Source organism: Lepisosteus oculatus, chromosome 13 (assembly GCF_040954835.1).
Source record: "Lepisosteus oculatus isolate fLepOcu1 chromosome 13, fLepOcu1.hap2, whole genome shotgun sequence".
NCBI classification, from domain to species: Eukaryota; Metazoa; Chordata; class Actinopteri; order Semionotiformes; family Lepisosteidae; genus Lepisosteus; species Lepisosteus oculatus.
Window position 1 is genome coordinate 26610001 of NC_090708.1, and position 17235 is coordinate 26627235.

Below are 17235 nucleotides of genomic sequence, written 5' to 3' on the forward strand. Positions count from 1 at the left end.
CTCCCTACTAATAGCTGGTGTGGTGTGAGTGTACCTCTGTACTATGGCTGCTGTCACATTATCCAGGTGGGGCTGTATACTGGTGGTGGTGGAGGGGAGTCCTCGTTATCTGTAAAGCGCTTTGAGTGGAGTGTCAAGAAAAGTGCTATGTAAGTGTAAGGTATTTTTATTATTGTTTTTGTTTACAGCACCAAATCCTGCAATCTAATTTTCAATATCTTCAAGCCACACATCAGCTTCTCCTTACTGCAAAACTTACCGTGCTCATAGGGTTAGTTGCGAGTTCTACTGTAGCTCACCTGTCCCAACACTATCAGCTGTTCCCCTTTGATTGAAAATGGTTCCCAAACACTCTAAATTCACATTATACAGAATCGCATTATTCAGAATTCAGAATACATTCAGAATGAAGATCTCTTCCTGTGCCACTTGCAGGCGAGGCAGAAGTTAGATCTGGTGAGTCTTGCTGCTCAATCAGGTGAGCTCTGTGTGTGCTCAGTATCGCCCGCTGGTGTCCAGATGCTGGCACTACCAGTGAGTTGACACCTGTTCTTCCCTGTAGGTAGAATAGCTCCTCTTTGTTCGTAGCCATTGCTGCTGCTGCTGTCTGGGAGTCCAGTACAGTAATCTGCCCCTGTGCTTCACAAATCAAGTCCCTATGTTGTACTACTCAAGGGCCACCGCCCTTAAGAGTGCCACTTATTTAGATGTGGAGTCATGAATTGCCCCCTATATAAAAAATTGGAGATTCTTTCAAAAAGTTAAATAAGCTTTGTTCGATAAACAAGGCTGTTTTGTCAAGGACACGTCTTCACTGGACTAGCAATTAAGCCTAGCAAGGGAGTGTCTCTCCCTTGAAAGATGAAAGATTGTCTTAAACGTCATAAAATTTACTTTACCATAGCTTTGAATGGGAGCTACTGAGTGGCACAATGACAGTTCAGAAAGGTGAGAGGTGCAAGGTAGTGGTGAAACAGACCGTGTTTGGCACAGGACCTCCCAGAGGTCAAGGGTCAAGGGTCAAGGGTCAAGGCAAAAGATCTTTCATTGTCTGTACTTGAATCTGGAGCCTTGAAAAAGGCTGAAACTGCAGAGGCAGCCAGGGTGTGATGTCAAAGGTAGACAAAGGGAGATAGAGGATGAGGAGGTGACTCAGATAGAGAGGTACATAGAAAAAAAAAGGAGTAGCAGGCACAAGAGAAGGGGAGAGAGATGCACAGGAGGTGTAAGAGGATGAACGATATGAAAGAGTATTGGAAGGGAGAGCTTGGAAAAGAGAGGTTGAGAGAAGTCACTGGCCAATGTGGACATATTGAGTATTCCTCGTACGCAAAGAGCAGATACCTTACACCGCAACGCTGGCCAGGTGCAGATATAAACAAAAATCCACAATTTGTTACACACACAAATGTGTTTTTTGTTTATTTCTTTACTGCTCATTTTATATTTCATTTCATTTTATATGCATAGTTCACAGAAGAAAGATATTTTCATGGTGGCGGGGGAGGGGAGGAGTTGGGAGGATAAAGAGAAAGAACGATTCTGCACAATTGGTATTCCTTTGTTAAATAATTATAATAAAAATAGTCATAGTAATAAATAAATTTGTCACATCGTTTTTCACATACCAGTTGTACAAACAATAAATTATTATTTCAGTGCTGTGTTTCCGTCGTTCCCTACTCTGGCCCCCTGCCCTCAGAGGGGTCTGCTGGACAGTACTGCTCAGGGGTCCGTGAGGACAGGACAGCGTGGCTGAGACGAGGGCGGGACTGAATGGGGGAAGGGGGGAGGGGGTTAAGTGCGTTAATTCATCGCTGAACTGATCCTCCCAGATACCTCTCTCTGCAGGCATCCAGGAGAAACACATTGTCGTACTTGAACATGTGGATATTTCCTAAACACACAGAACACACAGACACGAGAAACCCAATGAATCGCCGTCGCAAAAGAAATGTTCCGGGCCCCTTCTTGTAGCTGGGGGCGTTGGGAATCAGGGAGGCTCATCAGTTGGCATCACTGGTTAATGTTCCAGGACTTCAATGTGACCAGACTTGAGTGTAGTATCCTGACAAGCCAAGAACCTGCTTTTCCAGGACGTTGCCTTAGGGCTCGGAACGCGGGACCTCCGTGTTGCTGCGCCTCTCGGTCTCTGTCCTCCTGTCTGTTGAGGGCACTCTGTCAGTGTCCGTGCTCCAGGCCATGTCCGCCACGCAGGGCACTGCCTCCTGCTGGGACATCACCTGCTGGTTCTCCAAAGCTGACCGCCAACTCCGACTCTGACTCTGACAGAGTTGCTGACTCTGGAGCGAAAATGTCCGCCCATCCTGGTGAGCTGCAGAGCGACTGCTCCCTGTGTGTGGGGGGGAGTGACGGAGGGGGAGTGAAACCGTGGGCCCAGTGAAGGGGATGAGGGGTGCAGGGTGACCCCCCGAACCCCCCCACCCTGTTCACAGCCCTTGTCGTGGAGTTAAAACAACACACAGACAAGATGGCGACAAACATGACAGAGCAAGTCGAAACACAAATGACAGTTCTAATAACGCCGATCATAATAGCAAAAAACATAATTCTAACGATAGTAAAAACAATAATGGTGGCAGGAAACCAATCTGTCCAGGAGGTGATCACGCGTGTGTGCGTGCTTGTGCATGTGTGCAGTCCTCAGCACTTCTTCAGCAGGCAGTGTTTGAATGCAGAGGGCCTGGTCTGCATGGAGCAGCCCTTGGCCAGCTTGCCGTGAGAGTCCTTGCAGTGCACGGTGCGCGTCTGCCAGCCCGCGTCACAGGTCCGAGAGCAGGCCAGCCAAGGCCCAGCCACCCACTGTGGGGGCTTGTGGGCGGGGATATGAGCGGGGGCGGGGTTTGGGGCAGGGGCGGGGGAGGACGGGGGCGGGGACTTCTTCGGCACAAAGAAGCTATAGCGCACGTCCAGGGGGTGGCGCATGTCGGTGGCCAGGATCTGCACGGAGAGGCTCTCTCTCAGCGCCCCGGGGCCCATGCTGTGCAGATAGTCGTCGCGTTGGCTCCAGCCGCTGTAGTTGAGCACCGTGCCGTTGAGAGGGATGATGGTCTCGGAGGTGGAGATCATGAACTTGCCGTTGAGCAGGTACTCGCCCCCCGGCCGGCGTAGGGCCAGGTAGGCGGTGTAGCGGGGCTGGTCTTTCAGCTTATGCTGCCGGATCTTGATGTGCGTCGCGCCCTCTGGGATCTTCACCACGTCCGTGTAGCCCTTGCTGAGGGGGAGACAGCGAGAAGACGGGGTGAGAGACGGTGTGCACTGGGACCCGAGCTAGTTCAGATCAACAGGGTGTGGAGACAGAGGCAGAGAGGGGGGGATGGACAGAGTCAGAGTGTTGGTGCCAGGAGTTGGGTGCGTGCCAGCCAGGCTGGGCTGTGAACTGTGAGAAAACATTCCCTGGCCCAGTGTGCACCGAGAGCATGTGAGAGTTCAGAGCACAAAAACTGAGCTGCACAGCGGGAATATTAAATCTGTTTTATCTGTCTCTGGAGCTGGAATCTGTGGAGAGACAGAGATTGTCGAAGCCCCCGACAGCCCCTGGCTACCCTATAGGCTGCGAGAGTTTTTTTTTTTCTAAAAGTAATTCAATTAACTTCTTCCATCACACACTGCAGTCAGCTGCCTTTTCTACTGTCCCTGCTGAAGCTCCTACCGACATCAAGGGTACTGAGACAGTGCTATGTCAAACATACACAATCCTGCAGTGAAGAAGAGTCTTAACAGATTCACATGAGCATACTGCAGGTCTCCTCTGGGAATTCTCCCTTCTTCCAATAATGGAATCCCTGCAGGACATTTACCCTGGTATGTGTGTAATGAATGGAGCTTTGCAGTGTACAGAGCAAACTTACACCAGAGTGTTAAATTCTGCACACTAAAGCTCTAATGCTGGACTTAACAAGCACTTCCCCTCTTAAAATGTATGTTGTATTTAAAAATCTATATAAAAACAGGGCTCCTATACAGACCTTCCAGAAAAGGCAGTTGCTGAAATTTTCAGGTTGTTCTACATACTAGTTTAAAAACATGGACTGAACCCTGAGTTTGCTCAAAACAACAGGTTGAGCTTAATGTGAGCTCAAACCATGGGATGAGACCCACTCTTGCTCAAAGCACAGGTAGACCCCAATAATTGATGAAACCCACAGTCAAAGTAAAGACTGAGCCCGACAGTTGCTCACAAAGTTTGAGTCCCACTCTTAATTAAATAATCTTGATTAAAAGTGATGGTCAAGTCCCAATCTTGATTCGAAAGAACTGGTTGGGTCCCACTCTTAATGAAAGATCTGGTTGAGTCCCACTCTTGATTCAAAGAACTGGTTGAGTCACAGTCTTAATGAGAAGATCTGGCTGAGACTCACTCTTGATTAAAAGTCCCAGTTTTGATTAGAAGAACTGGTCGAAGCCCCGTACCTATGCATTGTGATATCTGATTGTGATGTGGAGGGTTCCTTTCTAGGGTTACATCCCACTGTAGCCAGAAGAAGCCCAGACAAAAGTGGGCATTGCTTGGTCAGAGTCCAAAGCATTGGCAAAGTCAATCCCATGGAGTTGTTCGGAATCAACAGTGAAAGAAAGAACAGATCTATAGCGTTGTGGGAATACGCTATTTGGCAATGTTTTTGAACCTGATTGCCTGGGTTTCTTGGATCTACTAGGTACCAGACAAATGAGTTAGGTGACTTCCTCTCGATTGTAATCGTTCAAATTTCTCAGGACTTTATAGCTAGGGGCAGATTGAGATATGTCACTCCTTCAATCAGTGCAGACTCTGACGTAGCTAAGCGTATGACAGAAAATAGAGAATCCAGACACTTTGAAAATGAGAAATACTTTATAGAAACAGCATACTTTAGTTTTTTAACAAAAGCATTGTGCCATAAAACAAGAGACTTTGCCTGCTGTAGGCACATTTGAATTGGGTGAAGAGAGGTGAAGGGGTCGCCAGCCCACATGGTGGTATATGCCCCCCTAGCTGTATCCCACCACTGTACCTTTTCTTGGTGAAGTTGCCGACCACCTTGATGCAGCCCGAGCTGTCTCCCCCACACACTCCGCACTTGTCAAACTGCAGTTTAGAGCCGATGATCCCGTCACACCCAGTCCGGATACATTTCCCCCTCACACACACGGAGTTACTGTAGGGCCGGCATTCTGTACCATCAATCACCTACACGCACAGACAGAGACTGAGTTACTGTAGGACTGGGATTCTGTACCATCAATCACCTACAGGCACAGACAGAGACTGAGTTACTGTAGGGCCGGCATTCTGTACCATCAATCACCTACAGGCACAGACAGAGACTGAGTTACTGTAGGGCCGGCATTCTGTACCATCAATCACCTACAGGCACAGACAGAGACTGAGTTACTGTAGGGCCGGCATTCTGTACCATCAATCACCTACAGGCACAGACAGAGACTGAGTTACTGTAGGGCCGGCATTCTGTACCATCAATCACCTACAGGCACAGACAGAGACTGAGTTACTGTAGGGCCGGCATTCTGTACCATCAATCACCTACAGGCACAGACAGAGACTGAGTTACTGTAGGGCCGGCATTCTGTACCATCAATCACCTACAGGCACAGACAGAGACTGAGTTACTGTAGGGCCGGCATTCTGTACCATCAATCACCTACACGTACAGAGACTGAGTTACTGTAGGGCCAGCATTCTGTACCATCAATCACCTACACGCACAGACAGAGACTGAGTTACTGTAGGGCCGGCATTCTGTACCATCAATCACCTACAGGCACAGACAGAGACTGAGTTACTGTAGGGCCGGCATTCTGTACCATCAATCACCTACACGTACAGAGACTGAGTTACTGTAGGGCCGGCATTCTGTACCATCAATCACCTACACACAAAGAGGAAGAGTTACTGCAGGGCTGTGTACTGCCTGTACAGGGATAGAAGCAGAAAAAGACATATCCTTCTCACTGTTTTTCCTCACTAAGATATCTTTAGAAAGTCTGCTGGGGTTGATCAGGAGTACTAGCCCTCGTGTTCACTGTCACCTCTGAACACCCGGGGTCTAGCCGGCGCGGACGGCGGCTCACCTTCTGGGAGAACACCACGTAGTAGCCCGTTCCCTTGGCACGGCAGGTCAGCTTGCACACGTCGCCCGGCAGCACGCCCGCGAACTTGGGCACCCACTCCACAAACGTCTTCACGCCTTTGGGGTCGGATTGGTAGCCGTTGCGGGCCTCACACTGCTCGTGCCGGAAACTCTTGCCTGGGCGCAGAGCGTAGAGAGGACAGAAACAGTGAGAAAGAGACAGTGCCCCCTCTGCCCTCCGCGACCCTGTGTCACTCAGGCACAGAGCGCTGGACTGGCTGCAGGAAGTGTCCGTGCCCTCTCTCTCCATTCAATGCAAGATGCTTTATTGGCATTACCAATGAATAAATCAGTGTTGCCAAAGCAATACAAATACAATTTACATGAAATCTACAGACATTTACAATATAGACACATCATAAGACATTTACATACAAATATGGAGCATTATTGGGAGACAGGCACTGTTCCTCAGGCTGTGACAGGAGATCACATACTGGGCTGCCAGTTCAACTGGCTTCCTTCCTCCCCTCTCCCAGTAGGATTGGGAGTTGTTGTGATTCTGGCAGGTGCGGGAATTCTGGGATTAGATTTGTAAATTAGGGGAAGAATGTTTGTCTAATCCCAGAATATTTGTAACAGTGCAGTAGGAAGTGCATCTCTGTCTCTATTTCTCCCTGCTGGCTATGGGAGCACAGCCTGTCCTCTCTGGGCAGCCAGGTCAGTCTGTGTCGCCCAGTTTCTATGGCCAGGCTGTGGTCACTGAGCCTGTACTTTGTCAGGGTCTTTTTATTTTAGCTGTTTCTTATCTTGGTTAAATATTTGGCTAGTGTATATTGTCTGTTTAGGGTTCTGTAGATTTCTAGTTTATGTTGTGTTTGTGTGTGTGTGTCCCAGTGTGTGAGATATTGCTTTTTGATCTGTGCTGTGATGTGGTTGATTCTGATTGTGGTGCTCTAGCAGTGCTGTCCTGAGGCTGGCTGGTGTCGATGTGTGGCTCGGGCCAGTGAGCCTCAGGACCAGCTGGCTCAGAGGGCTCTTTGTTGGGCTCAGCTCTTGGCTCAGCAGGGCCTTGTGGTGGTAGTTTTGGTTGCTGCTATTCTGATGTAGCCAACACTTTATTAATCTCTTCTGTATGTTTATCAATAGTGGGTATTGGCCTAATTCGGTCCTGCATGCGCTGTCAGGATGTTTTCTCTGCACGTGGAGGATGTTTCTATGGGGTGTTTGTGCCATTGAGTGTAATCCGTATAGGGCAGTGGGTTGGATTCCACCTTCAAATATTTGGAGACAGATTCTTGTCGGTGGGCCCTGGTGCGTGGTACTCACTGCTCGGGGGGCAAGGGCTGACGTTGCAGGAGCGGTAGACGGCTCTCTTCCCTGTGCAGTAGCGGCCGTTGTTGCGCGGCGAGGGGTTGTTGCACTGGCGGTGAGCGAACTGAACGCCGCCCCCACACGTCTGGGAACACTGGCCCCAGGGCCCCCAGGAGCTCCAGCCGCCATGGTTAGAGGCCTGGCAGTACGAGAGAGGGGGAGATATCAATAACGCCAACTGGAGTCTGAATGGAGAAGCTGGGGGAGAGCGGGACCGAAGAAAGGGAGGAGGGAGACATGAACTTTATAAGATGTTTTATAATGTTGCGATTGCCCTCAAGAGCCACTGTCATCCAACAAGATTTCTGAGTCACTTTACATTGTCAGCAGCTGAAGGGCTTTCCAAAAACATGGATAAATTGTAGAGTTGAGTTAATAACCTCCTCAGTGCAGGTGTTAAAAAGCTGAGGTGGATTAAAACTTGTAGATGCTGGTGACCTCTAGGACTGAAGTTGTGGAATCATGATATTAACCACAGAACATTCTCTGTCATTCAGTCACAGTCCACCAGGGGACACTGTGAGGATGACTGAGTGCACAAGGGCTTGTAATGCAAAGGCTACAGGTAACGCCACAGGTCTTCAGAAACAATCCTGATGTTTTGTTAACAGTGGCATTGTGCTTGTGTTAGAGGTTAGCATACAGAAAGTTGAGAGATTAGAGTTAAAGCAGGCAGTAAGACTTGGCATAGGTCTAGGGGCAGAGATTAAGGATGGAATGGTGTGTGTATACTCCAGAATCCGAGGAAGTTCTTTTTAGCAGACAAATCAGGACAATGAACAGTAGTTTGCCCACAAAAACAATCTCCTGCGTCTCGCTAATAAGCAGCCAAAACTCCAATGTGCCAACAGATATCAGCTCTGGGGATGCTAATGAGAAACAGGGCTGTCCTTGTAATCCACCACAGGCTCTCTCCCCAGGCTTTCAGTGGCACAGGAATAGCGGCTCAGTTATGTAACAGGCACAGAGAGGACAGGGTACTGGCAGGTTGTCAATATCATCAGAGCGGCATCACTGTTCTGTCTTGCTTCAGCTCAGCTAATCCAATACTTTCCAACAAGCCACACTCACTTGCATTGTTGGCTAGGGCACAATATCCAATGTCTGCTCCGGAAAAAATACTCTGAGCCATGGACTCAGCCAGACTCCTGCACTATACTGCCATGACACTCACACTTAAAGTGAAGGCGTTCTAAGCTTGTCTTTTTTGTCCACCTTCTACTATCTCCTGCCTTCTACTACCATTTCATACTCTCACTAGTCCTGTCCTGACCTTTATTATCCTTTCTTACTCTCTCGTGTCCACTCCTGATCTTTATTAGCCTACCACACTCTTTTCCATAGTCAGTGCTGTCTGCTCTTTATTATCCTTACAAACCCTCTCCGGTCCTTTCTTGATCTTAAATATCTCCCATCCTCTCCGTTCCTTTCCTGATCTTTATCATCCCCTCATACCCCTTTTCGATCCTTTCCCGAGTTTTATGATCCTTTCATTACCTTCTCTTGTCCACTCCTGATCTTTATTATCCTTACAAACCCATTCTAGTCCTCTCCTGATCTTTAATAACTCCTCATATGCCTCTCCTGTCCTCTCCTAATGTTTATTACTCTTTCACACCCTCTTCGGTCCTCTACGTCTCCTCTGCGTACCTTTTCTGCCCTTCTACCCAATACCCAACTTTTTAATTGCCCACATCTGCCTTCCTATACCCTTCTTTGCTCCTCCTCTGGACTCACCGAGTAGTATCTCTTGCGTGTCTTGTCCACACACTTCCCGTGCAGGCAGATGCGACCCTTCCCGCAGGGTGTGCCCTCTACGGCAGGCAGCTTCTTGGTGAGGCAGACCATCTGGCCATCGCGGATCACCGCGCACCAGAGTCGGGCGCACACATCCATGCCTGGACACACGGTGTACTCCATCCCGAAGGCCAGCTTGCACTGCCGGATGGCATCGTAACTCTGTCCGGGCAGCTCCTCCGGGCTCAACAGGGGCTGCCGAGGGGGGTCCAGGAGACACTCGGCTATGGAAGCAGCCGAGATTGGGATAAAAGGAAACGGAGGAAGCAAGAGAGAGGAAAGTGGGAGAGGGAGCGTCAGACAGGGGGCGAGAGAGAGAGAAATTGAGAAGCAGAAAGGAAGAGGAAGATAACAGCGTCACCATCACAAGGAATTTTAAACACTAGTTCACTAGTCCCTTAGCGGATTATCCGGCACTCCTTTGTCAGAGAACCTTTAAACAGTATCTCAGAATCTTGCAAATTGTAATAAACACTTCCTTGTTCAGGGTATTTGAAGAATATGGCTTTTTGAGGGGTGTGACCTTAGCTTTGCTATGGCTCTGGCCAGTTGTCGTACTATTTCTGCATTATCGCACACCGCACAGCTGCCCTACACTGAAATAGCTCCAGAGACGGGCCTGATCAAATATTCACTCTGTGTGTGACCCTTGGGTGTATCCATACAATCCCCTGGCCCTGCCAAACTTAATACTTCTCTGAAACCTCTCCTACTGTATACTTGTCTGGGTCTGTCCTCTCTTTTGCTCCTGCTGCCAGTCCCCCATCTCCTTGATTTTCCACTTCCTTTACTATCCCTCTCACTCCATTTTCTCCCCTTCTTCCCTGTCTTCCCTCTCTTTTCCTCCTTTCCTTTCTCTCGCTGCCTCCCTTCCTTCTCCATCGCCAACTGTTTCTTCCATCTCATTTTCTCTCATTCCCTCAACCTTTCCTCTCCATCTTTCCCTACTTTTCACTCCTCAGTCTCCACTCAATCTTTTCCCTTTTCTCCCTGTCCATCTGCCTCTCTCTCATAACCCTCTCCCCCTTCTCCATCTTCCTCCATCCCTCGCCTCTCTCCTCCCTATCTTTTCTCATCTTCTCCCTGTCCATCGTCCTCCCCCTCCTCTCCAATTCAAATTCAAAGAGCTTTATTGGCATGACCAATGAACTACACTGTGGCCACTTGTTCCTCTCTGTCTCTCTAAGCCCCCCCCCCCGCTCTCCTTCCTCCCATCTCCAGTCACCCCCCGCTCACCGTGTCCGTCGTCAAAGAAATCCGTGATGGTGCTGGAGGTGCAGCGGCTCCAGGGCTTCGAGGCGTCAATGCTGGTCAGGATGGAGGACATGAGCCTCTTCTCCTCGCTGGAGCCGAACCGTTCCTCACAGAACTTGGAGTCGTCATGGGAGAGTCCCAGGAGGTGCCCTGCCCAGAAAACAAACACATATTAAACACTCAGATACAGCTCTCCCGGGAGAACCAGGTAACGTTGGCAAAATATGATCTGTAGGTCAATACACAGGAGAAAAACAAAAGGAAGAAGGAAGCCATTCAAACATTTGCAGGATAGACTTAAGTATGATTTGAAAGAAATGTCCTCATGACAGAACATCTCAAATTGCTTAATAATATTAAATACAGTTTGTTTATTAAACTCTGAAATCCATAAAAACTACGTCAGTCATCTGAATACTGTACATTTCCAAAACTACTAAGACAAGCAAAAATATTTTAAAAATATAATTTAAAGTACATCTAGAAGGTTGCTCTCAGACACACACAACATCTTCCAATAGATCAGCACAGCACTTTAGAGTGCTTTTGAACAGAACAGGACGGTATTGTTCTAAACACCAAGCAGACCACAGTGATAAGGTGGTGACTTCAGCTCTCCCCTCCACTGGGACTCGATCATGGCCACTCACAGGCACACTTTGTCTTAAGAGTCACACAGCACCATTCCCCACACAGTGCAGAATTCATCTATGCCAAAGGGCCAGGCCTCCTGTCAGTGCAATCCAAGCTCCAGGAGGATGATGTCATCTTTTGCAAAGGTTTCAGTGCCAAAAGAGCCCTTTGACATTAACAAGAGTTGGGAGCCCCTGATCCCCAAAGAGCACCCACAAGTTTGTATTACTCTGTAGCAAAATTAATATTGTTACATGTTCAAGAAACAGCGGTTAATGAGATCTGTGCTTTTTTCTGACTGGGTTAAAATGAAGAACTGGTGCCTTTGAAAAGTGTGAATTCGAGAAAAGAACAAAAAGCAAAGAGGAAATGGATTAGGAGGGGCCCTTCAGCATACATGATGCATTGGAGAACATTCCACAGATTTCTCTCCATGGGCTCCTTAGTCCTCAGTGACCCCTACACAACCTCTCTGTGTAGATAGGAACATGCTTGTCATTAGGTAGTGCAGCAGAGTGTGTAACCTAATGACACAAGTGAGAACTCCTTTATTTTAATTTTCATGATTAGAACATCTGATTTATATGGTATGAAAGTGTGCTTGACCCCTCAAAGGAAAGGCCACAACCTAATCTCTCTGTTATATTAATATAAGACATCATACCTTAAATTATTCAACAGGTGCCTCTGATGCACTTAGTCATTTGAGCTTTTTTACACCTGGAGGGTATCCCTCCCTCTAGTATGCTGCTATGCACATATTGGCTTTTCAAATCTGACTTTGATGGACCGCACTGCGTACATCATAATTTCAGCCTGAAATCTTCAGGTTTGCATGGGCTGTGTTGGACAGCCCAGCACCAGCTGTACCTGGTGATGTAGTGACACACGTAGAGAGCTGTGAGTGGAAACTCAAAATGAGGCATGGAAGGGGGTTGAGTTGCATGTAGGATTCTGAGCTCAATGATATAGAACACTCAGCCTCCCATGGAGGCTGAGTGTTGAGTAGTAGGGGTGGAATAATGTCCTGAGTTGGGGGTTAAAAATGAAAATGGCTTCTGCTTGATACTCCCCACAATACATGCTTTACAGAATTGAAAATAGTTTGGTTGAAAAGCATTAGGGAATAGTAGGACAAACATCGATCAAGGCCAGATTCTGGACCTCCACCTTGGGTAGGTCATCTGTCATGCTTTGCATAACAGCTCCCAGGTGTACAAGTCTTTCTCAGAAGAGAGCTCTGTCCACTTATACAGGAGAATGAGAGGAAGACAAGGTTTAGATTCACTGCAATGTGACTGACAGTTGGTAGCCTTGTGTCCTGGAGCTGCGTCAGGCTTCCCTTCGCTAACCCAGAGCATTACGTGCTATAGCTAGACGTCTCTCTGCAGCAGTCTGAGGTAGGCCACAGCAGAATTAAATAAAATTAATGGGGCCCTTACCTCATTGTGTTCACTAATCACTGACAAACTACTAACAGCCAAGCAGGTAAAATTAAACTCCCACTTCTCGAAACCTTGCTTTTATTCTTATCTCACAAAATGTCAGAAGCTGACATCAACACCTAACAGTACCCCAGCGGGAAGGGAAATCACTGGAATTTCCTATGCAGGTGTCTGTTTCTTCCATTTGGTCAAATACAGAGTGTGGGGAGGCTGTAGTGAAGTGCCCAGCCACAGGTCAGTCCCCCACGGGTGACCACCCATGACTAGACAAAGATCAATCAACTTCGCTCTCCATCTTTAGTGGAGGAAGGGCACACGGGTCAAGGAGAAGCATGGGATAGCTCTCTTCTGGATGACCTTTGGAGATAACATGCCAAATGCATTCATGCTTTGCAGTTACCGTCTGCTGAGGCAAATGCTAAAGTTGGATGAAAAAGGTATGCATTTGGTTAACTGACTGATATGCTATTTCTTAAAGGCGACTGGAAGATATTTCAAGCTGTGTTGTCATAATCACATCATAATCTCAACCCCAAGGCAATTATTCCCACAAAACAATATTTCTACTTGACGTGTAATTCCACAGACTAATCATGTGCTCAATAACTGGCCCCCAACATAGTCCACTCCACATAGTCTGAACCCATGGACTAAGTATGACTATTCTGAGATTACCAGTAAAATAATAGTTGGTGTACATGACTCTGCAGCCATATACAGTGGAAACTGTTGGTGGATTATTGCAATGAGCTCATAACAAACAGCTCAAAACAAACACAGGACAAGCATTTTAACCCTGCATGCTCCCTATTTTGTGTTAAAGAAAGAGACTCTGTAAAAGAGTTTAAATTTATAGAACACCTTTGAACGCAAAACCAAAAATGCTAGGTCAACAGAGCCCCTACTTGAGAAAACAGTAGGCAATCTCAAACGCTAATAACAATTCCATGCCATCACCCATCTCTGCCCCTTCCTCTCCGTTTAGTCAGCCCCCCACACTATCTCTGTGTGCCCACCCCATACTGCTCCATGTCTCTCCTCCCCTCACACTTTCTCTCTCTTCTTCCCCAGTGTGTGTGGCCATCTTGCCTGGTCGGCCCTGACTCAGAGGTGGGCTGCACCAGTCTCTGATCTCTGTCTACACAGGCCCACTTCAAACAGGCCCGTATGACCCCGATTCTCCGCTCGCTCGGGGCAGCTCTCCTGCTGTGGGGGTGGAGAGGGGAAGGGGGAGAGGAAAGAGAAAGAGAGCCTGCTGCTTCCCCTGCCCCCGAGATCACAAAGCGCAGTTCAGTCTGGGGGTGATCTGCGTGATCTACAGCATATCCAGCTGCCCGGAGTCTTATATCAAGGTAACTCTCAGAGATTCTCTGCGCCGCAGGGCAATCCGTATCCACCTAGCAACAGCAGAAGAAAGCTCCAATCTCACTCTATCCACCAGGGCAGGGATTGCGGTAATGTTTTTGGCTGCCTTTAGGAATCCTTTTAAAGCGTACTGAGACACACACAACACCCCACCCCCAACAGTCCAATATATCCTCTGCAAAGGCTCACAGGATGGCCAAGTCTTTCAGTGATTGTTTACACAAGTGTCACTAGTTCACTGATATGTACAGTGTGTTTCTGTATTTCTTACTCCTGGCATGCTGAGCTTGACATTGACTTTCACTTTTCTTCACCACACCTCCTGTGATCTTCAGCACAGTCTAGCCCTGCACAGCCCAGGCTTGGGTTTCGAAACAGCAGTGTCTCAAGATGAGAATTATTTAATAATAACATTAGCTAGGTGTGGTCCGTCTTGCTAAAAGGACTGGTACCAGAAATTATCCCAGAAGGTTGTATTTGGAGGACTGTAAGGAAGTAGCGGGTCAGGCATTTTCCTCTGCTGTGACATGGGAATGTAGGCTGAGGTAAATGACCTCACAAGAAGCATATCTGCGGGTGCACGTGCCTCGTGTGCATCGTCACAAAAAAACCCCCATCAGACCTGGCTAACTCAGAAGGCCTCCGGGGTTGACTGGCAGTGGTTTGTAAAAAAAAACAACTTGAAAGGACAACTCAGGACACAAAAAACTACAGAATCAGAAGGGCAGCCAGCAGATTTTGTGTTGTGGGTGAAGAGCACTGAGTGGTCCCATATCTCTATGGACATCTGCGACTATCCAGGGAAACCAGAACAATGCCATGTTGCGGCTGTAATTGCAGCCGAGGGTAGGCTGACCCACCGTTATGGGTATTTTCTGAAGTTCTGGCTGAGCAGCGTACATGTCCTTATCTCCTTATCTCACGACATGACTGCAGGGATCACACATGGGCAAAGCACAACTGTGCCACAGTACTCTGGGAAATCAAATCTGATACCAAGCAAACAGGATGTATAAGTTAGCTGGCCTGACGGGGTTCACAGTGAACATCTCTCATCTGAATCAGATATACCCTCTGATTCAGAGCCTCAGCCCTGTCTTGTCTTTAGGGAGGGATCAGCAGGCGCACTCTGCACACTGCAGGGAACTGAGAGGTCGTGTCTTGTGCTCTGATCATGTGGCCTACAGCTTTTTTACCTACACATACAGCACCATCATGCTGTGACAGAAACTGCTACACCCTTCTAATACTTTGCCTGTCTTTCCCCTGTTTTTTATTAACTTCTACTGTTTCCAGCTCCCCAGTAAAGTTTTAAAAGTTTTAAAAAAACTTACTAAGAACATGGTTTTACAAAATCTGCTGTGGAGATATGGCCTAACTCCTTATTTTCGCCAACAGTGCTCACATCATCTGATCTCCACTGGGGGGTGATTGTGACCCAGGTGTGTGATTATGATGCTGCCGGATCTGACGTTTCGTTGAGGGGTGTGTGCCTACCGATCTCGTGCGCCACGGTGAAGGCGGCATGCAGCCCATCGTCCTCGATCACAGCACAGCTCCTCTCGGGCGTGCAGATGGTGCCCACATCGGCCATGCCCAGCGTGTCGCAGGAGTGGTGCCCACACAGGTCCTGCAGGGAGACACAGCACAGGGTTGGGGTCAATACTGGGGCAGGGTCAGGCAACCCACATCTAATGGCTTACACTATGGCAAAGCTGGCCCATAATACAGCAACGTCAGCACATATTCCAGTCCAATACTGTACACCAGTGGCTCTTATGTCTCATCATCCAGGACTCCCAATGTCTTCTGTTCATTCAATTCAATTTATTTGTATATAGCCCCTTTCACAACAAGGTTGCCCCAAGGCACTTAAAAATGCAAGTGACCATACATGCTGTGAATACAGAACAGAAAAGACCAGATGACAACAGAGGACAGGAACCAAAAACGACTTAGTAAGGAGAAAAAAAACGTCTAGGGGTCCAAGGTCAACTGGCTGCCCTACCCCTTTTAGGCATGCTAACATTATACAATTAGAAAGAAATAAAGGAATGAGGGCATTAAGCCATCCATCATGCCTTCTGTATGTCAGTACTCCATGCAGATCTTTGTAGACCAGCAAAATCCTCCTAAACGATAGCTATATCCACGATGTCCCTCTTGAATCCATGGCAGTGATGCAGCATCCAACTCAGGTGGTGCCCAGCCCGGGCACCATCCAGACATGTGGGGAGGAGAATAGGATAGTTTGGTCAGCACAGATATATCTACCTGGTGGGCCAACACAGAGACACACAATGGCATGTACAGCAGCACCAGCAGCCATGGTTGCAGCAGACTATAATGTAAGGTGTGAGTAAGCTAGGCTGAAGTAATAGGTCTTCAGTCTGGATTTGAATACAGAGATTGACTTGGCATCCCGAATATGGTGTCGGAGACTGTTCAATAAACTTCGGGCCCTGTAACTAAAGGCTTTACCTCCAACTGTTTTTTATTCCAGCTGAGCTCTCAATAAGTTAGGCTCAGTGATCTCCAGTTGATCAATTACTATTCAATATGCTTAAGAATTTGGATGGGTGTGGTCTCTCGCTAACTGGACTTGGTGGAAATGTTTGATACAGCACCTTCCTCTCCATGTCAATTAAGTGCCACCTATTTGGAGCTGCTGAGACAGAAACGAGGGAGCAAGTACATCTTAAGGAAGCTGAGGAGAGCGTGGGTGGAGATCTGTTGGCTGAATTCCTGCGCAGGCAGCTGCAAATTCTTTGGAACCAGAGACCGAGTTCAGAGGCAAGTTAAAGAGGTCTAGCCGAGCAAGAAGTTCAATTACAGGAGCCAATTACCCTGGGTTACTGAGCACTCAGTTGGCTTGATCTCCAGAAGGAGGAGCTCTGTAGGAACAGGGCTGAGAATGGCTGGCAGACAGCACTCACATTCCACACAGCTCACCTCCAATACACAGCCAGCGGGGTGCCCTGAGATCATGTGACAGGAAGATGTCCTCATTTACAACCCCTGCTAGGGAGAGCTGGGGAGACTGTATGGGCAACCCTCTTGATGCCTTTGAGCTCCTGGATTTTTAAAATCTACATCTCGAGATGTGCACATCTTGAAATCTGTGTGCAGGAACTCTCTCCTTTGCAGCACTGTAGCCCTGTACAACCATCACTGCAGCATCTGCCACGTGACTTTCCCTGAGCATTAGTGAAAACACCAGCACAGAGCTTCCTCATCAATGTAATAGGCTAACCTCTGTCGACAGTTTACATGTG

At 48.0% G+C, this 17235-nt stretch overlaps 1 protein-coding gene and 1 long non-coding RNA gene across 2 annotated transcripts in view; one reads left to right on the plus strand and one right to left on the minus strand.

Moving 5' to 3' along the window:
- Positions 1-16418, plus strand: part of LOC138242274 (uncharacterized) — a 23020-nt gene extending 6602 nt beyond the window's left edge. Inside the window, exons 2-4 of the long non-coding RNA XR_011191484.1 lie at positions 10485-10725; positions 13667-13947; positions 15359-16418. This is a non-coding gene — a long non-coding RNA (uncharacterized lncRNA). The remainder of the gene's footprint in view (positions 1-10484; positions 10726-13666; positions 13948-15358) is intronic.
- The window catches only part of LOC102694374 (A disintegrin and metalloproteinase with thrombospondin motifs 5), a 28687-nt gene continuing 13008 nt past the window's right edge, over positions 1557-17235 (minus strand). Inside the window, exons 2-8 of the mRNA XM_069197766.1 lie at positions 15458-15590; positions 10500-10667; positions 9204-9487; positions 7422-7605; positions 6094-6269; positions 5016-5191; positions 1557-3235 (exon numbers count right to left, since the gene is read on the minus strand). Coding sequence (XP_069053867.1) covers positions 2665-3235; positions 5016-5191; positions 6094-6269; positions 7422-7605; positions 9204-9487; positions 10500-10667; positions 15458-15590 — 1692 coding nt within the window. The 3' untranslated portion in view covers positions 1557-2664. The remainder of the gene's footprint in view (positions 3236-5015; positions 5192-6093; positions 6270-7421; positions 7606-9203; positions 9488-10499; positions 10668-15457; positions 15591-17235) is intronic.